The following is a 27086-nucleotide window of genomic DNA, read 5'->3' as shown; positions in this document are numbered from 1 at the left end:
AATGAGAAACATCAGGTTTCTTACCAGTGAATACTTCTTCGGGTGTCTTGAAGTCCAAAGCTTGATGTGGGCATCGGTTTTGGACATACACAGTGGTGTTGGCAGCTTCTCCCCATAAGAACTTCGGAAGACCTTGATCATGAAGCATAGCCCGGGTGGCTTCAATGATAGTACAATTCTTCCTTTCGGCAACACCATTTTGTTCAAGAGTATATGCGGTTGTAGTCTCCCTCTTAATGCCAACTTCTCTACAATAGTCTTTGAATTCATTAGACTCATATTCGGTCCCATTATCGGTCCTCAGAATTTTGATCTTCTTCCTTGTTTGATTCTCGACCAAGGCTTTGAAGGAGAGGAACCATTTGAATACTTCATTCTTCTTCTTTAAGAAATAGATCCATGTCTTGCGAGAGAAGTCATCCACAAAAATAGCATAATACAAATATCCACCCAAAGATGTCATGGGCAACATACCTGATAGATCAGAATGGACCAATTGAAGAATATCAGTGGTTTGAGTCTTACTTGAGAGGAATGGTTCCCTTGTATGTTTTCCAGCACCACATCCCTGACAAATACCTTCATGATTTAAGTTGAATTCGAGCATCCCTGTGACCATATTCCTACATCGGTTAAGGCTTTAAAATGAAGGTGAGCAAATCTTCGGTGCCATAATTTGGATTGAAGAGAAGTATCACAAGTCATTGATCCCAACAGACTTCCTCCAACCTGATAAAGACCTTTAACCCTAAATCCTAGAGTGAATACATCTCTTGGATTCCTTTGCCAAATATGAACCTTCCCATTAATGAATGACACCTTGAAACCCTTATCTTCCATCACAAAAATAGAAACTACGTTCTTTTTCAAATCAAGAACATATAGCACTTCTTGTAAGTGGAGGGTTTGACCTTGATTTAAGTGAAGAGTAACGGTCCCAATTCCTTTCACGGGATAAGTGGCATTATCCCCGAGTATAATCTCCATATTTGTCTTCTTTTCAACCAAGTTAGAGAGGGTCTCCTTGTACCCAGTGAAGTGCCTTGAGGCACCACTATCAATCAACCAATGGTCCAATGTATCCGGACGAGAGGCAATGGAGAGGGCAGAAATAAGATAAAATTCCTTTTGCTTTACAACATTAACTTCATCATACCTAGAGTTTCTCGACTTCTTGGGAGGATGACCACCTCCATTTCGAGTAGCAAGAACATTCCTCTTTCCTTTGTTATTTAACATGTTGTTCCTTTGATTGTCATTGCCCTTGAAGTTGTTATTGTTATTGTCATCATCTCTTGGAGTATCCTTCTTGTGAGGACACTCTCTAGCGAAGTGGTCAAACCTGTTATAATTGAAGCACCTTCCTTTTCTTCCTTCTTTGAATCCTGGCTTGAACCCTTGTCTTGATTCCTTGGACCTGCAGTGTTCCTTCTCTTAGAATGAGTGGGGTAGGCAGTAGGATTGTTTCCATTGGAGGGCTTATCTCTTTCCATCATCCTTATTTCTTCTTGAGTGAATCTGGCCAATAGTTCATCAAATCCCGGAATCCTGTCATTGTTGAGAATGGAAGTGTTGAACACATCCCAATCTCTTGTAAGGCCCCCAAGTGCAATAAGAAAGAGTTCTCGGTCACCAATAATTTCACCAATAGATAAGAGATCATTCTTGATCTCGATAATCCTCATGAAGTAGGATTGGATGGATTCTCCTCTATCCATCTTGATATCTTTCAGCTTGTTCTTGAGAAAGAGAATTTGATTTGCATTGTTCACTTTGAACATCCCAACCAGCTTTTCATACATCTCCTTAGATGTTTCCAAATCAAAAATATAGGCAACCAAAGGCTTATGAATGGAATCAACAATAATCTTCTTAGCTTTTACCTCACCTTTCTTGTGCTTGGTTTGTGCAGCAGCGAATGTATTTGAAGGAGGCCCGGCTATTCTTCCTTTGACATAGTCCATGGCATCATTCTCTTCCAAAGTCATCTTCCAAGCATGATAGTCAGACTTACCCTTAAGCTTGTCCTCGGATTTGAAGAAAGATGTGGTCGTCATTGGGACTAGTTCCAAGTCCTTGTTCAACAGCTTCTCTTAGTGATTGCTTTGTTTCACTCTTGTTTGGGCTTTGTCTTCACCTGGGTTCTGATAGTGATACCATGATAAAAAAATTTAACAATGGTATGCTCTATGCCTAAGCACCACTTACTTCAATGTTTCTTTAGCAGCCCAATGGCAATTTCCAATTATATCCAGTAGCAATCACATTAACTTATAAACATTGACAATAAATGCAGATATAACATAAAATCAAAAACACGCCAAGACAAGAGGATGCAAGATGTGGCGGATGCCAAGAACAAACCCCAATATGGGGAAACCACTTGATCAAATCTTCTTATTATTCTTAAATAGTTCAGCAGAGAGAGAATACAAATATCATAAATGCAAGCCCAAAATAGATTTTCCAAATCAGCACTCAAACCAGCAGTCAATGCAACCCTAACCAGAAAGTCAATAGTGGTCAAAGTCGGCCCCAAGCAATTCAGTCAAACCCATTCAAAGGAGAGAGAAACATTGTTGTAATTTTCTACTATCAAATCTAAAGTCAACATTGGTCAAACTATCCCAAACTCCTCGATTTTTGTGCCAATAAATGCGGCCTAGAAAAATCAGAATTCTAGCCCAAAAACCGAGGTCAAAGCTGGTCAAATCCCCCTTGGTCAATGTTGGTCAACGCTCTGAAACTTCGGCCTATTTTGACGCAGAAGAACTCGGCCTCCTGCCACACATGTGAAGAAGAGAAGCTGCCTACAAAAAGTACGAACCAAATAAATGAAGAGAGAGATGATGTGATGTGCGATAAGTGAATGTCCAAATGAGTGAAGGGTCACTCCTATTTATACAATTCGTTGAGGGTGAGGAGACCCATCCATTGGGCTTCATGAGCCTACATTTGACTGAGGCCAGCCTTCACAATCTGTCCATAAGAAGAATAAATTTATAATTCCATTCTGCTTGTCAGAATGAGATGATCTTTATATCAAAATTGTACCTCTCTGAAAGAGGAATCCAATGCAATAATCATCTCCATCATATGAGTTTTCCTAAGGTGGAAGTTGGCCCTAGTTGCCAATTTAAATAGTTTTCCCCTATATAGGGGTTTTAGTCCTAACCGAGTGCCTACATCTGGTGTCCATGATCTTCATGTCTTTGTTTTGATAACTGCTTGATGAAAAGAAGATAAAGGAAGAACACAAAACTTAATAAGAACATAATAATATCACAAATAATTATCATTATAAGAAAATCTTTCTGCCTTACCGATTTTCTAACAAGTTCCACCTTCATATTAGCATCTATACTGTCGTTTCCAACTTGTGTCCTCTTATCTCCCTTGGTTTTCCCTTCCTCTACAAGAATCAAACTTGTTTCTGCCACAGACCTACACATGTAGAAATAATGACACCATAGGAATCCTCCTACTTGTGTAGACCAAGCCAAATTGCATAGACAAATCCCATTCAATTCGTTCTAAAACATCACATACAATAAGCATAGAGGATCTAATGAACTATAGATGCATGGGATGAATATCAAAAACACAAGCCCAAAGTGTGTCTTGAAGGTATAGCAAATTTGGTTCAACATACAGGGTGATTAGCCCTAAAGCTTCATCCTTGATCATAGCATAGATCCCTTTGCCATTTTCACCATGACAACCTTATGATCATGCCACTAATTTCTAGGGCTTGATGCATAGGACTTTTCCATGCACCTAGGGTTTCATCACTATCAGCATACACTTTTTCATTTAGGGCATATTAGGGCATGCTTCCACAATGCTAGGGTATCAATACATTGACATCAATGACAACCTTATCTAATAGATACAACACTTTTCACACAGAGCTTCAACCTCAAAAGTTTGGCTCTTTCTCATTGAGTTTCGGTCTCCTTGCACAAAGATAATCCACAGGGTCTCGGTCCCTTCCCACAGAGATACTTCAACCTTCTTGCACAGAATTGTTTTGTCCACTTTGCACAAAAATTTACTTCAGACTTTTGGTCCTATGCCATAGATACGAATCACAAAGATTTCAGCCCTTTTAGTACAAAGATGGATCACAGATAACCTCGGTCCTTCAAGAGATATGCCACAGAAGAATTTGGTTCTTTATTGATCTTCGTTCTGCTCCTTTACTACTTTCGTATGATCAAAAGAGACTATGCTTTTATGTTCAGAGTGAATGTGCTTTGAGAGGAGGACGAGTGACTTCAATATATAGTGATTCAATGGGTTGAATGGGTGTCAACATTAGCTAAGTGGACTTGTAGGAAAGGGAGCCGACTTGAAAACTTGTGGTGCCAAAACTAATATTTAAAAATTTAAAATGTCTTTTTGATCAATACAAAAATTTGATTTTCTCATGAGCATGAAGAACATGATTTTTAAGAGCAAGTACATCAATAAAGATATCAATATGAAGACCAACCATAGCTACAAACTCAACAAAAGAATTTTGCCAGATTTACCAGGTGCACTAAATTCGGCAGACAGACCCACAAGTGGGGCTAAGGTGCAGAAATTACCTTTTATATTGTTTTTGACATAGGAAAATTTAAATTTTCCTATAGCCAAAAACTAGATCTATCTCAGCAATCCAAGGAGATTTAATCTCAACCATTTGTGGCAATGGTGGACCCAAGTTGACTTCTAAGAGGAGAAAGGGCACCGAACTTGGTCATTCAGCTCAGAGTTAGGGTTTCAGATCAGCGAATTAGAGAGACAAGAGAGGTTGATTCAGCCTTAGATCATTTCCAACAATTTGCAAACTTCTTTAGAGGCCGAAATCAGTGCACAGAGGAGGCCATACAGGTCATACAAGTTCGTACAAGGGCCCAAAAGTGAGGTCGTGTTTGTGAGAAGGGCGTAGACCAGTGCACAGAGGGTTTGGAGAGGCAAAGAAAAGTTTTTCCCTCGTGATTGTAATCTCTTTCTGAAGATTTGCTAAGATGAATAATATAAAAACACCAAGATTGCAAGTTTTCCCCAGTTAAGGTTTCCTAGATAAATTTGTGTGTATTGTTCACTTGTGTGTTTATATTCAATTGTTCCTTATTTCCACTGCATGACAGTTAGAAAAATCAGCATATTTTTTAATTAAAGTTAAAGTTCAGTTTCAACTCTTTACTTAGCAAAAATTCACAGATTAGCTAACTAGCTTTTAGAAAACTAACAAATTAATGATTCGATCCACGATCTCAACATATATTGCCATTGTCTCGCCCCTTTTGTTGAATGATAAATTCACCTCACTAAACAATGCGCTCAGTTACTCTATTTCGGCTCCAAGGATGTGATTGACCTCGACCTTTGTGTTGATTTTTGTAGCTTGGGAGGTACTCGAGCATTGTGGATTGATGGTTTGGAGGAAGGAGCTCCACAAGTGGCCTTGTGGGCTTTCAACCCAAGCTTGGGATTTTGCACCCATCGTGATTTGGGCCAAAACCATGAGCACATTTGGACATGTGATGGATGAGGATGATAGCTCTCGTCGAGACGAATCTAACGCAACGAAGATCATCTGATTTCGAGTTTGTAGAAATGGAGTTATGAATTTTTGAAGTTAATATATGTGGTTGCAGATTAATTTGGGAGAAAAGAGCAAGTCGGCTTGTGTCCAAATTAGCCTTGTTGACACCACATGTAGCCCTCATGTTTGTGTATAAATATGAGGTCAGTGAGGAATACATCCAAAAATGTGTTTATCTCTTGAGAAAATACATCAGAGTAGCAACAGTGGCCGAGTAGCAGCAGGGGCCGAGTAGCGGCAGCAGCCGAGTAGCGGCAGCGGCGAAGTAGCAGTAGCGACCGAGTAACAACAACTGAGCGACGGTCGAGTAATAGCAACTGAGCGACGGCCGAGTAGCAACAACGGCTTAATAGTAGCAGCGGCCGAGTAACAACAGCTGAGCGACGACCGAGTAGAAGCAACGGTCGAGTAACAACAGCTGAGCGACGGCCGAGTAGCAGCAGCCATGCAAAGGAAGCCATCAGCCCTTAAGGACTTGCAGAGGTATGTGTTTTGATAGAGTTGATTGCTAGTTGGATGGGTGTCCAAGGGTTGGACAGTTGATGGAGTCTGTTGGCAGCCAAGAGGAGGGTTTCCTAGGTGTGAGGATGCCCTAGCCAAAGGCAAATGCTACAGTGAGGATTGGTCACTCGTGGACTGTTGGAGGGCAGCATGAGAGTGGACCAAGTGTGGATAGTGATTGGGCATTTATGGTCTGCTAGAGGACAGCGTGATAGTGCCCAAGTTGGAGCCCGGTGTGCAACACTTTGATGGACAAAAGTAGTTGCTAGAGAGGCAGTTCTTGGAGCTCAAGGGTCTGATAAGCTAGGAGCAGTTTATGGAGCCCTAGACTTATGTGTGGAGAAGGACTTCTACAGCAGATGATGGGCAGTCCTCCTAGCCAGTGTTCATTGTGGGAGATGGACATCTTGCAGCAATAGGTGGCAACCCTCCGTGCCCTATGTTGGTCTTCATTGGAGTAGCACAAGAAGACCATAGTGGGCTAAAGTCCCAGTTGTTCACAAGTGGAGTTGTGAACAACTCGACAGGAGTCTCGATGTGTTGATGCGTTGATGGACGAACAATCAACTAGTGAGCAGATTGGATAGCTGAGGTTTAGTGGTTAGATGGACTTGGAGCATTGATAGAGGCAGGAGCTGCAGATCGGGAGTTGAAGGACAGAGCAGGTACAGGGTATGACTGAGAGGAGCTGAGAGAGCAAGCGATAGCCAGATGGTCAAAGTATCTTGTTGAGGGCATATTGGTCGTGGATGTACTGACACCAAGCCCCAGTTTGTATCTTGTACTAATGGATGTATGAGGGCCATTATCCCTTGTATGGGAGCCCTAGACTGTTATATTATATGATGATTAATATAATGAAGTTGGGTTGAAAATTGTAAAAAGCTGTCCATATTTTGTGCATGTGTGATTTACTGTTGTTTATATTCCGCTGTGCAAAGTAGTTCTATTGAGATTCTTGGTTTGGTAGCGTGAGAGATTTTAAGATTCTATCCTAGACTCAAGATCATGGAAATTCAACATGGTATCAAAGTGAATTTGAGCTACTTTGAGGGACAATGAATCAGAGTGTGCACAGGGAAGCAACTCAGAGGGAGTTGTCAGTGTCTAGATCATGGAGCAGAGGGTTCAGCTGGAGACATGGAGATGTGGTCTTGATTGGCTTGGCAGCGAGATTGGCTGGGAGTTCTGGTGGATTGGTGGTGAGCCCGATGAACAATAGTTTGTTGTAGGGCAAATTGTTGATCATGGACTTCCGTTGATTTGCCATGGATGGTTGGGACAGCTCGAGGGTTTCTTTGGCATGGACAAGATCAGGTTGATCGAGATGGCTTCATGTGATGGACTACAGGTTGGCAGGCTAGAGTCTTCATCGGATCGTGATGTTGCATATCCGAGATTGGTGGGATTTGCACAAGTGGTATTTGATCCAGGAGGATGAGTGCTTGCAGGACTGAGCCAGTGGAGATCGTGTAGGCTCAAAGGGAGTCTAGCCTCAGAGGGAGTATCCCTATGGAGGTTTGGGATCTTTAGGTTCATATGTGATGAGGCAGAGGCACTACCAAGATTGTCGGATTCATTCTACAGGGTATGCTGCAGTGATGGATGCCAGATGGGCTAGTGTCGTCAGAGATGATGATGGTTACTTCCTAGTCTTGGAAGTACCTCCCTTGCTAAGAGGGAGTGTTGATTTTTGTAGCTTGGGAGGTACTCCAAGCCTTGTGGATTGAGGGTTTGGAGGAAGGAGCTCCACAAGTGGCCTTGTGGGCTTGAAACCCAAGCTTGGGGTTTTGCACCCATCGTGATTTAGGTCAAAACCATGAGCACATTTCGACATGTGATGGATGAGGATGATAGCTCTCGTCGAGACGAATTCGACGCAACGAAGATCATCTAATTCCGAGTTGTAGAAATGGAGTTATGAATTTTTGAAGTTAATATATGTGGTTGTGGATTAATTTGGGAGAAAATAGCAGGTTGGCTTGTGTCCAAATTAGCCTTGTTGACACCACATGTAGCCCTCATGTTTGTGTATAAATATGAGGTGAGTGAGGATCATTTGATTACATCCAAAAGTGTGTTTATCTCTTGAGAAAATACATCCGAGTAGCGACAAAGGCCGAGTAGCGACAACGGCGGAGTAGCGACAGCGGCCGAGTAACAATAGCTGAGCGACGAATCCGATGCAACGAAGATCATCTGGTTCCGAGTTTGTAGAAATGGAGTTATGAATTTTTGAAGTTAATATATGTGGTTGTGGATTAATTTGGGAGAAAAGAGCAGGTTGGCTTGTGTCCAAATTAGACTTGTTGACACCACATGTAGCCCTCATGTTTGTGTATAAATATGAGGTGAGTGAGGATCATTTGAACACATCCAAAAGTGTGTTTATCTCTTGAGAAAATACATCCGAGTAGCGGCAGCGATCGAGTAGCGGCAGTGGCCGAGTAGCAACAATGGCGGAATAGCAGCAGCGGCCGAGTAACATTAGCTGAGCGACGGTTGAGTAGCAGCAGCGGCTGAGTAACAACAGCTGAGTAGCAGCAGTGGCCGAGTAGTAGCAGCCGCCGAGTAACAGCAGTTGAGCGATGGCCGAGTGGCAACAACAGCCAAGTAGCAACAGCAATCAAGTAACAGCAGCTGAGCAACGGCTGGGTAGCAGCAGCCGTGCAAAGGAAGCCATCAGCCCTTAAGGACTTGCAGAGGTATGTGTTTTGATAGAGTTGATTGCTAGTTGGATGGGTGTCCAAGGGTTGGATAGTTGATGGAGTCTATTGGCAGCCAAGACGGTTTCCTAGGTGTGAGGATGCCCTAGCCAAAGGTAGATGATACAGCAAGGACTGGTCACTCCTGGACCGTTGGAGGGCAACGTGAGAGTGGACCAAGTGTGGATAGTGATTGGGCATTTATAGTCTGTTGGAGGATAGGGTGATAGTGCCCAAGTTGGAGCCCGATGTGCAACACTTTGATGGACAAAAGTAGTTGCTAGAGAGGCAGTTGTTGGAGCTCAAGGATCAGCCAGGAGCAGTTTATGGAGCCCTAGACTTGTGTATGGAAAAGGACTCCTATAGCAAATGATGGGTAGTCCTCCTAGCCCGTGTTCATTGTGGGAGATGGACATCTTGCAATGACAGGTGGCAGCCCTCCGTGCCCTATGTTGGTCTTCATTGGAGCAACGCAGGAAGACCATAGTGGGTTGAAGTCCCTGAGTAGCTGAGGAGCAGCAGTGGGCAAATTGAAAGTTGTTCACAAGTGGAGTTATGAACAACTCAACAGGAGTCTCGATGTGTTGATATGTTGATGGACAAACGATCAACTAGTGAGCAAACTAGACAGTCGAGGTTCAGTGGTCAAATGGACTTGGAGCATTGATAAAGGCAGGAACAGCAAATCGGGAGCCAAAGGACTAAGCAGGTACAGGGTACGAACGAGAGGAGCTAAGAGAGTATGCGACAGTCAGATGGTCAAAGTATCTTGTTGAGGGCAGATTGGTCGTCGATGTACCGACACCAAGCCCCGGTTTGTATCTTGTACTAGTGGATGTATGAGGGCCATTATCCCTAGTATGGGAGCCCTAGACTGTTGTATTACATGTTGATTAATATAACGAAGTTGGGTTGAAAATTGTAAAAAGTTGTCCATATTTTGTGCGTGTGATTTACTGTTGTTTATATTCCGTTGTGCAAAGTAGTTCTGTTGAGATTCTTGGTTTGGTAGCATCAAAGATTTTAAGATTCTATCCTAGACCCAAGATCGTGGAAATTCAACAGTGTGTCAGACAACAAGACACAACCCTTAACGTTGATTCAATCCAACTATCAATTCAGCCCAGTAACCTCCACAACTAACTTAAATAAATTAATGGGACCAACACTAGTAGTATCAACCCCTACAATAGAAAAAACCAGCTTCTGGAAGGAGTGTTCATCTTTGCGTTATGCCCCGCAGTAAGATTAATATGGTTTCTGCAGAGGTAGTTAACTCGGCTACCCGGCAAGCACAATATATAAGGAATCTCGTTCTCCTGAGTTGATTTTTAATTGGAACACAATAATTGGATAGGGTTTTTGGCGTCCAAAATTAACTTTGATAATTAACTACTCCAACAAAACTCGAATAAATCCTTCAGGATGGCAGGAATACCAACTTTGATACCACTGTAATATCCCAAATAATAATTTAACCAAAATTTCCGGAAATTTTCTTCAAAAATTACACCATAAATTTAATCAAATCGCAGAATTTACACCATGAAATTATCAACAAACAAATCAATTTTACAACATAAAAACCCCAGAAACGCTGCAACTCAAAAAATGCACATGAAAAATAACATCAAACTCAACTTTATTTATTAATTGGAGCAAGATTGCATGCCAATACAATAGTTGAGATGTGGCCTCAATATGACTGCCGCAACACTGAATCTAGCCCCCCAAATTGAAACCGGAACTGATAAACGAACCTAAGAATTCGGAATGAATTCACCAAGGGATGAGATGGGTTTCCATCCAATCTCACAAAGGTACCCAATGGTTTTTGTCCCGAACACAATGAACCTATGAGAACAATTTCCCCAATCTTCACAAACAACAAATGATTAACTCCTAATGATCCAAAAGGCTAGCCCCCCCCCACCCCACCTTTTAAATTTGATGGATCTCCCTTCAACCTTCTAGAAGCACTTTTATTTTATCATTTTATTTTCATTCTAGAAGCTTCTTCCTTTACACTTTAATTTTATTTCATTCTAGAGTCGTCTCCCTTTTATTTTATTTAAGTGATTTTTATTTTATTTTAAGTCACTTTTAACCTCGGAAAATGATTAATCTACCTCTATGATTTCTCCAGCCACTAAAAGTCACTTTTCATCATCCCATCCTATAGATCTCTTCACCCTGGTTCCAACAGTTGATTTTGGGTAGCATCTGATGTGATCTAGCTCCGAAATTTTGTGGAGGGGCTAATATTCATTAGATCTCCAAGACCCAGAAATCGCTTGGAGAAATTCCACCCGGATGATGAGTTATTAACATAACTAATATTTTTAATGGGTTCCTAAGTCTAAACTTAGGAAAATAAAATTATTAATGGATATTAATAAAGATATGGGTGAGAAGCTTCTAAGAGACGAGGATCAAGTCTGTTTTAATCAATGTTGCGAAAATCACGATTGGGATTAAAACGACGAGGGTTTGAAATCAGAAAAAATAAAATAAAATAAAAATAAAAAATAAAATAAAATAAATAAAATTAAATAAATAAATTAAAATAAATAAATAAAAATAAAATAAAATAAATAATAAATAATAATAAATTAATTAATAAAAAAATATCGTAAAAATCAGCCAAAAACGGCAAAATTAAAATATAAAAAAAAAAAAACAAAACAAAACAAAAAAAAGAAAGAAAGAAAGAAAGGAAGAAGAAGAAGAAGAAGATTTTTTCCCAAAAAATCGTGAATTTTTCGAAAAAAATGGGATTAAATCGCGATTTTTTCAAAATCATTGATTTAATCGGCCGATTTAATCATTTCAGCGAAAAAATCATGATTAAATCGCGATTTTTGCAACATTGGTTTTAATATTAGCCGTTGATTAAAGACTTAATCTCGGTCATTGATTCATCAATAGGAAAAGTATAATAGAAGACTTGAGAGTCATTTGGAGACACACCGGAAAAATACTCAGTAACCCAAGGGAAATCGATTCTCAAGGAGAAGCAATTCGATTTCAAAGGGAGAGTAGCAGGTGAAGGAAGAGGAGGGTATCAGCATCAGTCAGAGACTGAGGAAGAGGTGACGCAAAGGGTCTGAGAGACAGCAGAGAGGGAAGATCAGTGAGAGGCAGCGCAGCTGGAGACGCAGTCCTCACGCAGGCTGACGCAGAAGTGGTGCAGAAGTGACACAAAGGAAGGTAGAGGGTCTCCAGGGTGTCAGAACTTCTCCAGGAGGAGGAGGAAAATTGTCTCAGGTGTTTTCTCTCAGAAGTGTCTCAGTGTTTTGTAGAATCCTTTTGTGTAAAGAGATTGTCGTTGAAGATTAATAAATGAAACCTCATGTGCTGCACCGGTTTTCCCGCATTGGATTTTCCGAGGATTGTCCAAAAATAACTATGTTGATGTGATTGATTCTTGTGCTTGTATATCACTGTTATTTTTCTCTATGCTATTATGTGATAACTGCAGTAGAATTTATTTTAATGTTTACTGAAGGGTTTTGTAAATAACTTATTGTGGAAAATAAGTAGGAGAAATAAATCAGTTACTGCAGTAGAATTTCGTGTTCGAAATTTTCACATGGTATCAGAGCAGAGATCAGGCAACAGGATTAAAGAATCTGCTATGAGTCAGGAGCATGATGTCGGGGCATCAACTTAGAGGGACTCACGCAGATCTCCAGAGAAAGAAGAGAGCACGAAGAACATGGATCATGATTATTCTATGTTAGCTTCCAGACTGGAAGAAGAAGTCACTTGCCTAGCGAGTTCTGCCTCCTCTGAGGTTTGGTATATAAATAGTGGAGCTTCCTGGCATATGACAGGAATACGAGAATGTTTTTCGAATTATCAGGAAGAAAGGATGAACTTCCAGTTCAACATGGGAAACAAGTCAAAATGTAACCCCGTAGGAAGAGGTATTGTAGTCTTTCAAACAGAAGCAAGGGATCGGTTTCGAGCGACCAATGTGCTGCATGTGCCAGGATTGGGGATGAACATACTCTCTATATCTCAACTTCAAAACAAGAGCTGTGATGTTTTTTTCATTAAGAAGAAAGTATATGTCAAACACCCAAGTTGGAAAAAGAAGGCCCAAATTGGAGTCAGAAGTAATAGGTTGTATAGACTACAACGAGAATCTCCAATGGCACTGATAGGCAGCAGTGGGGAAAAAGATTTGAATGAACTGTGGCACATGAGGATGGGACACTTACACCATGGGGCTCTAAGAATTCTTGGAAGAACAGTAATAGGAGTTCTAGAGTTGAGTACCAAACAAGATGATGTGTGCAAAGGGTGCGCACTAGGCAAGTACGCCAAAGCGGCATTTTCCAGAAGTAACAATAGGGCTAAGAGTGTTCTAGGCTTTATACACTTCGAGATCTGCGGACCCATGTCCACAAAAGCTCTTAGTGGTGTCGAATACTTCGTCACCTTCATTGATGACCATTCCAGAAAGACTTGGATCTACTTTCTAAAAACCAAAGATGAGGTTTTTGGTCGATTCAAAGAGTTCAAGGCTCTAGTTGAGAATCTGACAGAAAAGAAGATAAAGATATTGCGCTCAGACAATGGTGAAGAATAGATCGACAAGGACTTCACTAATTTTTGCTCAAGGGAAGGCATCAGAAGGGAGTGGACAACTCCCTATAATTCGGAGCAGAATGGAGTAGCAGAAAGGAAGAACGGGATTATTGTTGAAGCAACCAAGGCAATGTTGTATGATCAAGATATGCCCAAGTTTCTATGGGCAGAAGCATGCAACACGGTTGTTTATGTCCAAAACAGGACTCCTCATAAGGCATTAGGTAAGATTACTCCAAAGAGTGTCTTCACCGGTAAGAAGCCTGAAGTAAGTCATTTCAGGATATTTGGGAGTTTGGCATACTGTCATATACCCAAAGAAAAGAGAAAGAAATTGGATCAGACTGCAGAGAGAGGATATCTTGTGGGATATAGCAAGAATGCTAAGGCATATAGAGTCTATCTTCCGAGGAATAGAAAGATCGTAATTCGATGGGATGTAAAGCTCATGGAGGACAGAGCTTTCAGGAAATCCTGAGAAATGCCTTCCGAAGAGAAGTCAAAGGATGATCCATTGGTCCAGCCGCTTCGACCAGCAGAAACTAGCACCAGTATTTCTCCTAAGGGAAAAACTCCAGAGGTATCACAACAGGTGGAGTCTTAGGAAGAGGAGCAGATAGACATACCCACTACCAGTGGAAGAATGAGTTGGGAACTTCGACAAATACTACAAGATGCAGAGGATTCCGTCGATGCGCCCAGGAATGAGAAAAGGGAGTGTAGACAGCCAGACAGATACCAAGCCTTGGTGGCTCAAGTTGGAGAACCCTCTAGTTTTCAGGAGGTTGTTCAGCATCAAGTATGGGTAGATGATATGGTGGAAGAATACAGTTCCATGATGGTCAATGATGTTTGGGAAGTAGTACCTAGGCCTCAGGACAGGTCAGTTGTAGGTTCAAGATGGCTCTACAAAGTCAAATACGTTGCAGACGGCAGTGTGGAAAGATACAAAGCCAGGTTTGTGGCTAAGGGGTATGCTTAGAAGGAAGGGATAGACTACGAAGAAACCTTCGCCCTCGTAGCCAAGTATACTTCTATTAGATCCGTGATATGCCTTGCAACACGAATGGGGTGGGAGATTCACCAGATGGATGTCAAGACGACGTTCTTGAACGGGGTGATAGAAGAAGAAGTATACATTGAACAACCAGAGGGTTTTGAGACACATGAGAAGAAATCTCATGTATGCAGGTTGAAGAAAGCCTTGTATGGGCTTAAACAGGCACCTAGAGCATGGTACGGTCGAATTGATGGTTACTTGCAGAAGATGGGATTCGTCAAGAGTGACGCAGATCCTAATCTCTATTATCTGGTTGTAGAGAATGAGCCTCTTATCCTGATGTTATATGTGGATGATCTATTTTTGACAGGCTCATCCAAGCTCATCAAAGATTGCAAGGAAAACCTAGCTACAGAATTCAACATGAAGGATTTGGGACAAATGCATTATTTCCTAGGGTTGGAAGTTTGGCAGCAAAAGGGTGGGATTTTCCTTGGACAAGGGAGATACGCTACAGAGATTTTGAAAAGGTTCAAAATGCAGGACTGTAGACCTATGGCTACTCCAATGATTACCAACTGGAAGAAGATTGATGCATCCGAAGATAAAGAAGTCGATCCCACCTTGTACAGGCAGCTCATAGGGTCCCTGATGTATCTGGTCAATACCAGGCCGGACATTTGTTACGCTGTCAACACCCTCAGTCAGTTCATGGTGGAACCAAAGAGGGTGCATTGGGCAGCAGCCAAGCATGTTCTCAGATATATATGAGGAACAGTCGAGCATGACTAATATACACCCAAGGCAATGACATCAGGCTAAGTGGGTTCATTGACACAGATTGGGTTGGAAGTTCAGTAGATCTGAAAAGTACCACTGGGTACTGTTTCAACATTGGATCAGGAATGACCTCCTGTTGTAGTAGGAAACAGAAATCCATAGCTCTGAGCTCAGTTGAAGCTGAAAATATGGCAGCTAGCACAGCTTCGTGTGAAGCCATATGGCTTAGGAATTTTCTTGTGAAACTATTCAAGAGAAGGATGGAAGCGACCAATATCTTGTGTGATAAGCAGAGTTGCATCAAGCTCTTTGAGAATCCAGTTTTTCATGATCGGTCGAAGCACATTGACATCAGGTGTCACTTTATCAGAGACTGTGTCCAACGGGGGGCCGTATAGTTGAGGTACACTCCGACAGGAGAACAGGTGGCAGACATTCTCACCAAGGCTCTAGGAAGAACAAAGTTTATTTATTTCAAGGAGAAGATGGGGATGGTTAAGAATCTGTTTCAGCAGCAGAAGCAGATAGTATAGGGAGTTGCAGTGCAGCAATTAGCAATGGCAGTGCTATGGGCAGCATGATGCAACATATTCAAAGGGAGTTGCAGTACAAATGTAGCAGTGACAGTTGCAGTGTCATGGGCAGCAGTATAGGGTGCAACCGCGCAGTAGATGAGGGGCAGCAGGCCGAGCATCAGCAGCGCAGAGGACCGACGACATGGATCAGTGTGATGCTTATATTGGGAGGCATTACTAGAAGTCTAGAACACATTCCTCGCTAAGAGGGAGTGTTGCTTTTGGGTAGCATCGGATGTGATCTAGCTCCGAAATTTTGTGGAGGGGCTAACATTCATGAGATCTCCAAGACCCAGAAATTGTTTGGAGAAATTCCACCCGGATGATGAGTTATTAACATAACTAATATTTTTAATGGGTTCCTAAGTCTAAACTTTGGAAAATAAAAATATTAATGGGTATTAATAAGATATGGGTGAGAAGCTTCTGGGAGACGAGGATCAAGTCTGTTTTACTCTTAGCCGTTGATTAAAGACTTAATCTCGATCGTTGATTCATCAACAGGAAAAGTAGAAGAGAAGACTTGAGAGTCACTTGAAGACACATCGGGCAAATACTCAGAAAATCGAGGGAAATCGATTCTCAAGGAGAAGAAGTTCGATTTCAGAGGGAGAGTAGTAGGGTGAAGGAAGAGGAGGGTATCAGCATCAGTCAAAGATTGAGGAAGAGGTGATGCAGAGGGTCTGAGAGACAGCAGAGAGGGAAGATCAGTGAGGGGCAGTGCAGCTGGAGACGCAGTCCTCACTCAGGCTGACGCAGAGGAGGGTAGAGGGTCTCTAGGGTGCCAGAACTTCTCCAAGAGGAGAAAATTTGTCTCAGGTGTTTTCTCTCAGAAGTGTCTCAGTATTTTGTAGAATCCTTCTGTGTAAAGAGACTTTTGTTGAAGATTAATAAATAAACCTTCATCTGTTGCACCGGCTTTCCCGCATTGGGGTTTTCCGGGGACAATTGTCCAAAAATAACTGTGTTGATGTGATTGATTCTTGTGCTTGTATATCACTGTTATTTTTCTCTATGCTATTATGTGATAACTGCAGTAGAATTTATTTTAATGTTTACTTAAGGGTTTTGTAAATAACTTATTGTGGATAATAAGTAGGAGAAATAAACCAGTTATTGCAGTAAAATTTCGTGTTCGAAATTTTCACACCAACGAGTTATTGCACTAAGGTGTTTCTCCAAATAATCCGTCCCAAATAGCACCTTTGGCATATTTAATTAAAATGTGCCTAATAATAACCCCATTTTACAAGAATCGTCGAAATGTAATGGAACCAAGAACAAATTGTGCAAAATTGACCCTGCTGATGAATATGGCAAGCGAACCCCGTCGAACCCCATAAAACTTCTCCAAAAACCCTCTGGGCCCATTGATGATGTAATCTTGCTCCTGTGACTTGGATGTCGCCAACCTTGGAAGTCCACCCTAACTACATCGTAAGGGAAACAAAAAATGGGGATATTACATCATCATCAGCTAGTGGCAACTGTCAAGGGTTGTTGGCTAGCCAGCTAGATATGAAGTGTGGGAGAAAAATTTTCTCCTATGGGGTCACCCACTTTTGATGGGTAACAAACTACATTGTCCGTCATATAGGCAAGCTCAATAGAAGAATGGAGGTATTGATAGTACGTTATGTAAGGCTTTATGTTTGCAATTCTTTCACATGTTGTTTATTGTTGTAGAAAACCCTTGTAGTATGTTATGAAGGCCTTGTAATGAAATATCATTCATTTGGATGGTGTAATGTGAGGATATACTCCCTATTATTTTTATTGTTAATCTGTTAATCTCACATAATAAACCTAGTTTTTGCTAGAGTAATATGGCATCACCTTCATAACAATGCTTAAGAATGGCACCCCTAGCTTTCCAAGGATAATTTTCTGCAATAGTTTTCAGAAATCTAAGGCTGATTTATGGCATGTATAGCAGCCCTTGTTTGGCATACATATATGCATTCACCCTCTTAGATGCATGCCCTCTTTGACAATGTTTTGTCCAAGATTTGGTAGGAACTAGTCTTGGTGTTTCCCTCACCTTTTTGTTCTCAAACTGTTCATTTTTCCACCTATACTACAACCACTTGTTTTGTTAAGGCTTACTCTTCAAACATCACCAATGGCCTCCACTCCTAGCCTCAGCAATCCTACTTATGGATAGCCCCCTTGTGTTGGAGAAGAGCCAACCAAAAGACAAAGGAAGAGCTACTAAGCTGGCAATGGATAGCCTTACTAAGTTGCAGAGAAGTAACATCTTGTGCTTGGGACTTTACACTTTTTTGTGTGCCAGATTTTGTTGTAACGGGGCCAGAGCTAGGATAGGCAATGATGCAATAATTAAACCTATTTATGAGAACTGCACAACTAATTACCTATAGAAACTTGAAATCATGTTGATCATTCAACAATTATAAAAAAAAATTAAGAAGAATTGTATATTAGTCGCATGTAATGGCTTGAGATTGGCGCATATATCAAAAGGATCTTGAAATTACAATCAAAAGTTTGCATAGCAAAAGAAAGCACATAATTTTTTTTGAATGAATGCTGCATATAGAATGCTGTCAAACTCATACGACAACTTAATTTCCAGGGCACAATGCCCACCAGGGTTTGAACCTGGGTCATCAACACATTGACGCTCCATCTTAGCCACTAGATCACAGACTGGCAGACAAAAGCATATAATTCATTCATTGAAAAAGAAATCCACAATCAAATTCATCAAAAGAAATGCCAGACTAGTTTGTACGACATAAATACAATTGCTATGTTGCCATATTAAATACTTTACAGTAATATCAAATGCAATCAGACAGGAAAACTTCTCCAATATTGCTTGGTAGGCAATAGTTGTACAAATTTACAAAACATGCATCTGAGATTGTACAATTGTAAATCAATTGGAATATGATTGTTAGATATCGTTTCACTGAAACCAAGTATCTTTGAGCACAACAATCTCAATCATAAGTGCATACTTAACTCTTTTTGGAACCAGCCAATATGGCTGAAGCATCATTGCATCAATTGAATGTACACAAAAATCTAACAGTTTCAAGTCCTGATACTGCTACATAACTTATACTTGGTCGGAAAAGGTGTAGAAATATTCCATACAAGTGATGGCCTAGAGATAAATAATACAAAGAAAAAACGACCTCCTTTTGTTCTTCATCTTCCCTTCAAGACAATTTGTACATGCACTTGGTCCTATAGTGTAAGTTTGCCCATCCTTCAGGTTACTCCATGTCTTGCTCTTTACGATGTTCACATTGTACATGTTGTTTTAGTGTTTAGCTATATTTTTCAGGCCCTAGGTTCTTCCTAACCCAATTCTCTTTTAATCTGCAGGATGTAATTTCAAGTCCAACTGACCTACATTGGTCATCTGCGGACATTAACATAATCTCTTTATTTCATTCTTTCTTTCAATAAGACTGGAAATGCGTCTAATATCAGGGCTGCTCATAAATAGTAGAAAAATAAACTAAACTATAATATTCTTTCAACGGAGATGCAAAGGAACACCACATGTTGTAATCATTTAATCTCGGGTCTGTTCTAATCATGTGTTGGCGGAAGCGACAAAGAAAGAAAGTATGAGAGAGCATGTAAGGATGTGACCACACAACAAAAAGAATAGAATATGATTTTTTAAAGATAATGGCAGAGAACTGCTTTGAGAAAGGACACCACTGATGCAAAAAAATATGCCAGGTAAATATTGAAGCATATGAAGGTCATACAAAAAGAAATTCAACCAGGACAAGGAGAGGATAGAATTCTCACATAACAAGATAATCTTCACTCCAAAAGAATCCCATATTTAACAAATTTTCAAACCACTCCTCTTCCTATAACTTAAATGCATAGCATAAGCCTTTTATCATTTGTAAGCATTAGCTTTGACATCTTATTGTACAAGAATATAAGTTACAAATATCCGTTCTGTACATCCAATGTGTTGATTTTTGTCCAGTAGATAATAAAATAAATTCCGATGTTTATCAAGTTCCATGTCTTCACAGGGCATGCACGTTCACAGAACACAAGCGTATACAAATGCCATAAAAAAGTCAAGAAAAGAAATTGGATTTCAAAACATCTTAATTACCTTCCTCTTGGATAGTGTGTCCTTAGGTTGCATAACCTTTGGTTGAGTATAATTTTTGCCTCGGTAAAAAAGGATTGTGTCATGTTGAATATGAATTGCTATGCCCCCACTTAATCTGGCTATCTCCTCTGCATATTCATGTATTTGGCCAGGCTTACAATGTTTGCAGATGACTTGTACAGTTTCATGTTTTTTCCAGTGCAGATGCATGTTCAGAATTACACCCCCAAAGATTCCACGCCTTCCAACAGGAACATAGTTTTTGTGCTTTTGACCCATTCTTTTCAGGTAAAAGCGCTCACCGGCAGTTAAACGTTCAGGTTCAGGACCAGGAGCCTTTGGAATTTCGTATCTTTTGATTGCCTCAATCAATAAGGCCTCTTTCCTTTTCGCCTGAAAAACAGTTACAGGTAAGCAAAAACATTAGCCAGGTAAAATTACAGATGTTAATATTTTAAGTACCAAGCACTTCAAAGTTCAAATAAGTAAATCATAAATTATCTGAATTACGAATTTACCACTTTGACATAATGCATAGCTATGTAACATCACTTACATCTATAAAACAATTGCATAGATAGACATGAACTGTTCAGCTAAGATTCCATGCCTTCACAGAACTTTCTGAACGTGTAGAACTAGCTGCGAGAAATATAACCAAACAGTTTTAAAAAGAACTATAATTCAATATATGCTTTTCTCCATTTCGAAATTTGACACACTCGGAGATTTCCCAACCCACCTTCTTCACTGAAATTCAAACTTAATTTGGTAGCTCAATATGACTCTGTTCAGACGAAATAACAGTGATACAACCATGCAACGTACATTGATTTGCAAGAAATCAAAAGATTAAGGAAAAATCAGAAAATCCAATTGCAAAAATATCTAGGGTAAAGTTTTCATACAACTATAGTGCAATGCACGAGTGCAAGCAGCAATGCTTATTTGATCACTGAATGATGATCTGATGAGGTTCTTTATCAGCTGCATTTACACTAGGGACTACATATTGAATTATGTGATAGAAAGACAAGTCGACAAAGTTTGAAATACAATTTTACAGATTATGGTGACAGAATATAGATCACTAAATGATAATGCTCCCCAGAAGGTAAAAGTAGGTCAAATCAAGTTGAAAAGGAAACAAGCATCCTATGAAAGACTTCACACCTACATGAAAAGATGCCAAAAGACATAATCATTAAATCATTTGGGCAACATCTTCATGAAGTTCCATCTGATATTTTGCAAAGGTCATGAAATAAAGAAAACTTTTGATATTGAAGGAATCCATGGTTGTCCATACAAATTTACATCATGAATAAGCAATAAGTTAAAGTACTAGAGCCCAAGAGATTAGCTCAACTGGCTGTTGCCAATGTAAATGAGCATTTGGCTAGTTACATGCCAGTAGGTGCCCAGTTCAGGTCCCCTTGGGTTAGGTGTATTAGTCTACACTACAATCTTATTAGGGATGCCATACACGAATGTGATGAAACATCCCTTGGATTTCCCTGCAAAGTTCTCCTTGGAGAAAAGATAAGCTAGTCTACTAAAAAAGAGGAAGACTAAAGCTGCTAAATACAGAGTTGAAATATTTACCCATATAACTAACTAAAGATTACAAGTGTAATTAGCACAACGCAGAAAGTAATGTCATTTTAACTAGGCTTTGTGAAAACTCCAAAGATGTTACAGGCTCAAGGAGCTTTTGCTTCAATTTTTGATCCCTGAAATACCATCCCCCCAAATTTTACCTTCATAGAATTCTTCCAAGAAGCCAAGAAGCCAATGTAGGGTTCTTGTATTCACACTGAATGTACCTGTTAGTGCCGTGGACCTACTTTTGTCGTAATTTGCTGGACATTAATAAAATTATCATACTAGATGGAAATGACTGTAACTAGGGCAATTTTCTATTAGGATTTTCAGTTAACTAGGATTTCAAAATTTCTTTTAAACAAATAATCCATTCAGTGGCACAATGTACTAGCATCCAAACACAATGCCACTGTTCCACATAAACATTCAACAATGTTGCAACAATCCAAAAATGCAAATACCACCCATGTTCACAATTTCAGTACAACACTGTGCAAATAAAATCCAACTATAATGATCCACACTTTGAAATTATTCTACTACTACTACCTAGAATAGGCCCATGCCAACAATACCATTAACCAGAATCCAGATATCGTTCCAAACAAACAACCGAAAGTCGATTTACTGGCACGACACTACACAACTTCCAAAGGACTCAGGTCTGCACTTCAATACGCTTGGGTCTGTTGCAAGAACACCCTTCGTGCCTCCACAAATTCCCTATTGCACTGTTACAGATCCGCACCTTCCTTGGGACATCTAGATCAATGGATTTTTACTTCAGAAATCCCAAGACACCTCAGATATAGCTCCAATATTCTCATATCCATCCTTCGTACTTCCACAGAATCTCTATTGTTCTGTTACAGGTCCGCACCTTCATTTAGGGTTCTGGATCGTGGACTTTTGGCTTCAGAAAAACTACAAAGGTGTCCAATGAAGATCGATCTGCCACAGGGACCACGAGTTCGCTATCAGATGGGCCTCACTCAGCTTCAGAAAATACAGATTCCAACCCTGGTGGTCTCTGTTCCTGCCTGAGATGAAATTCTGATGCTCTTGGCTGCTTCAGGATAGACTTCGGTCTAACATAGAGTGGCAAAAACTCGGACTTCAGACAGAGCAAGATATTTCACTGCCTAGGGTTATAGTCCGCCCTCAGTAACTCGTCAATCTAATAAAAAACAGCCTTAGGGATTTCCGGCTTGCTTCACAAAGAACTGGTTGCCAATACCACGAACTGTCCAGACTTTAGTTTCAGAGAAGAGTTCGTCCAGCCTTAGGGTGTTTAGTTCCTTGACACAGACTTGATCACAAAAATAATTCGCTGCCCCATATATGAAGAAAAAAAACCCTGTGCCAGAACAAAGTAGAAGAAGAGAAATGACTAGGTAGGGTGGGATCACCTCCACCGAAACTAGTGCAAAGAAAGAATGAGGTCTTAAAACCTCGGAGCCTCAGGCTCAACCAAAACAGAAATGAAATAATCCAATCCAAGATATACCTCAAGCGCTTATAAGCCTCATCAATTTATAGATTTCCACGAGGGATTTTCTCTTAAATTAATTGAGTGATGTTCGCCCCCAAGCCCCAACGTTTGGGCTTTTTGCCCCAACTGCCCCAAAACTTGCCCAACATTTGGTATTTTGGGGGTTTTTTCCACTTTATCGAGGACCATAGCCTACGGGGATCGATAAGTTATTTTGTCCCTCAAATTAATTAATCCCTCGGGGACATTACAGTTTGTTGATTTCTGGTAGCATCAGATGTGCTCTAAGTCTCAAATTTTGCAAGGAGGCTTGGGCTCATGTATTCCAAAGAACCCAGAAAGCATTTTAGGAAACTCCACTTGGAGACAATTTTATTAAAATAATTAATTATTTTTAATGGGACCCTAAATCTAAACTTAGGAAATTAAAGTAATTAACAGGTATTGATCTAACTGTGGGTGTAAGTTCTAAAAGAAGACGAGGATCAAGCAAAAATGATCTTAGCCATTGATTAGCTTCTAATCTGGGTCGTTGAATGTCAACGAGGAGATTATTTAAGGAGGTTTCAGGGTCATTTGGAAGACAGACGGATAGTTGATCAATCAGATCAAATTGTTGAAGCTAGAGGCAGCGCAGTGATGTCGTAGTGATCACGCAGAGAGGGGCAGAGAGAGTTTTGGCAGGATCTTCTCCAGAGCCAAGAATACTTAGCAGAGAGGCAGAGAGACACAGAGGAGGCAGCGTTGTAGGCAGATAGGGTGACGCAGACCCAAGAAGGGCTCACGCAAGGCCCACGCAAAGCAGCGCAGAAGCCTTCCAAGCAGAGGTCTGAATTTGCTGGAGAGTTGGACGTTCTGAGCCGAGAGGGCTGGAATTAGCTCCAGAGAACAAATCGATTCCCAACAGAGGTGACGCAGGCCCATGCAGGGGCAACGTAGAAGTAGTCGGGGACTCATTGGTTCAGCGACCGGATCAGCTGGGACTTGCAGTGTAGAGTGAGGTAATCTCACTAATTTCTTCTGCCAAGTGATATTCTCTGTACTGGATTGCCAACAAGGCATCCTGAGGTTGTATTCAAAAATAACTTCTGCTCAATAATAAAAAACCCCAGATCTGTTGACCGGTTTTCCCGCATTGGGTTTTTTCGGGAACATTTGTCCGAAAACAACTATGTCATTTGTGTTGTATCTTTCTCTTGTTCAATTTCTTGTTTCAACAGAGTATTTTAAATCGTGTAGGCTACAGTGTATGTATTTCAATGTTTGCCGTAGGAAACTACAAAGAACTTGTTCATGTAAATCTAACAAGTAAGAGAAATATCATCAATTGTTGCAGTAGTTATTTCGTTGAGGAATTTTCACATAGTATCAGAGCAGTGCAGGTGAGACAAGAAGAACAGTGCCAGAGAACCCAGTGCTTAGCAAAAAAGGAGATCGAAATAGTTGCAGGAGGCCGTAGTGCGAATCCCTAGAGGGATTGCGCTGCCAAGCCAAGAGGGTTGAAGTTTCGAGGAAAGTCTCTCTCTGAGTGAGTCGATAGAGAGGAAGGGCTTCCAGATTGAAATCTTGTCGTGGCAGAGGGAGCAACGCTGATCCTCAACGTGAGGAAGAGCTAGTGGGATGCAGTTTTTCAGCAGGCAGATTGTTGGGCTGAAAGACGTCAGAAGAGAGAGGAGAAGCACAGTGAGGGAATTTTTCCTCAGTAGACTTCTCGCCAAGAAGTTCGTTTTCTTATTGGCTGAGCAGCAGCAGTAAGAAGCAGAGAGGAGCAGTTCGACATTTTCGTGGCAGAGATGGCAACCAATGGGCTGAGAGATCAGGACAGGTTGGATGGGGCATCCAACTACGTCATCTGGAAGGCAAGGATGTCATTCCTTCTAGATGAGCATTCTCTCAAGACCTATGTCGACAGCGTGGTGGTTGTGCCTGCAGATCCAGATCCGCTGAAGAAGTACCGAGCAGAAATGGTGAAGGCCAAGAGGATGATCCTTGATGGAGTAAAGGATCACATGGTTTGTCATGTCGCTAGCAGAGGGACTGCTAAGGAGATGTGGGATGCCTTGGCAACGTTGTATCAAGGATCTTCCGAGTAGCGGAAGATGTACTTAGAGCAGAAACTGAGATTTGCACAGATGCAGAAGGGGGAATGCATAGATTTGTTCCTCACGAAGCTTCAGGAGACCCGGGACGAGTTGGGAACTGTGGGGTCTACACCTCAAGGGTCCGAGTTGGTAAGACTGGCCCTAAATTATGTTTCTGAAGATTGGCAAGTCTTTGTCCAGAGTATCCTGGGCAGGGCGACTTTGCCAAATTGGGATGAGATGTGGGCAGCTCTTAAGCAAGAGGAGTTGAGGAGAGACTTGGTCAAGTGTAAACTTGACGAAAGCAGCAGCAGTGGGTCGAAGCCCAAGGAGGAGGAAGAGAATGCATCCCTTGCATCCAAGGGGCAGCAGGAGCAGCGGAGGCAGAAGAAGGACGTCTCGAAGATCAAATGCTTCAGGTGTGGTGAAATGGGTCACTACGCAACACAGTGTCCTCTCAGGCAGAAGGAAAAAGATGAGAAGCATTATCCGAAGACTGCACCCATGATGATCGAGGAGTAGTTAACCATCACACCCAAGATACGTCCAGGAGGGAGGTGAGCTGATTTGTAGTTGTAGTTCGAAAGAGCTACAGATGGGCAGGATCCTTGAGGAGCCAACCTCTCTGATTAATACCTTGCTATAGGAGCCCAGATCAGTAGTAGCAGGATGGACTAAGTGTCAGATGGTGCAGAGGAGTGTTGGAGCAACAAATGTAGTGGCTAGAATGCCAAGTATGAGCAACGTAGTGCAGAGTTGCAACAGTGTAGGGAGGCACAGTGCAGTAGCAACAGCAGCGTAGTGGCTTCAGAGTGACAACGAGGGACTAGCAGCAGTCAGATCTTCAGCATCGAGATGCATCTATGTTGAAAACTTGTTTAGTAATTTGGGATGTTTTTTCTGTTGCCGACGCAGTAGCAGCAACAGCTTGCAGTGCAGGGGCAATTGGCAGTGCCAGTGCCAAGAGCAGCACGGATGCAGAAATCCAGAGGGAGTTGTAGTACGGATGCAGTGTTGATAGTGGTAGTGTCAGCAGTAGTACAGTTGCAGCAGCAGCGCAGTAGTTGGTGGACAGTATGTCAGACATCAACAACACAGAGGACGATGTTATGAAGTCAAGGTTAGCTTCAGTGGGAGGCATTGCTAGACCACATTCCTCGCTAAGAGTGAGTGTTGATTTCTGGTAGCATCAGATCTGCTCTAAGTCTCAAATTTTGCAGGGAGGCTTGGGCACATGTATTCTAGAGAACCCAAAAAGTGTTTTGGGAAATTCCACTCGGAAACAGTTTTACTAAAATAATTAATTATTTTTAATGGGATGCTAAGTCTAAACTTAGGAAATTAAAATAATTAATGAGTATTAATCTAACTATGGGTGTAACTTCTAGAAGAAGACGAGGATCAAGCAAAAATGATCTTAGCCATTGATTAGCTTCTAATCTGGGCCATTGAATGTCAATGAGGAGATTATTTCAGGAGGCTTGAGGGTCATTTGGAAAACAGACAAAGAGTTGATCAGTCAGATCGAATCGCTGAAGCTAGAGGCAGCGCAGTGATTTCGTGGTGATCACGCAGAGAGGGGTAGAGAGAGTTTTGGCTGGAGGGTCTTCTCCAAAGCCAAGAATACTCAGCAGAGAGGGAGAGAGACACACAAAGGAGGCAGCGGTAGGCAGAGAGGGTGACGCAGAGCCAGGAAGGGCCCACGTAGAACAGCGCAAAAGCCTTCCACGTAGAGGTCCGAATTTGCTGGAGAGTTGGACGTTCTGAGCCGGGAGGGTTGGAATCAGCTCCAGAGAGAAAATCGATTCCCAACAGAGGTGACGTAGTGCCTTAGAGGCTGACAAAGGTCCACACAGGGGTAGCGCAGAAGTAATCGAGGACTCGTTGGCTCAGTTGTCGGATCAGCCGGGACTTGCAGTGTAGAGTGAGGTAATCTCACTAATTTCTTCTGTCGAGTGATATTCTCTGTACTAGATTGCCAGCAAGGCATCCAAAGGTTGTATTCAGAAATAACTTCTGCTTAATAATAAAAACC

At 41.3% G+C, this 27086-nt stretch overlaps 1 protein-coding gene across 1 annotated transcript in view; it reads right to left on the bottom strand.

The window, feature by feature from the left end:
* Positions 1-27086, bottom strand: part of LOC149160526 (putative CRM domain-containing protein At3g25440, chloroplastic) — a 98882-nt gene that overhangs the window by 49382 nt on the left and 22414 nt on the right. Inside the window, exon 3 of the mRNA XM_089436716.1 lies at positions 19874-20266. Coding sequence (XP_089292842.1) covers positions 19874-20266 — 393 coding nt within the window. The remainder of the gene's footprint in view (positions 1-19873; positions 20267-27086) is intronic.

The sequence above is a fragment of the Pinus tabuliformis genome, chromosome 5_2, assembly GCF_031772625.1.
Source record: "Pinus tabuliformis cultivar Carrire ecotype Pingquan chromosome 5_2, CPIR1, whole genome shotgun sequence".
Classification (NCBI taxonomy): Eukaryota; Viridiplantae; Streptophyta; class Pinopsida; order Pinales; family Pinaceae; genus Pinus; species Pinus tabuliformis.
This window is presented reverse-complemented; position numbering and strand designations above follow the sequence as displayed.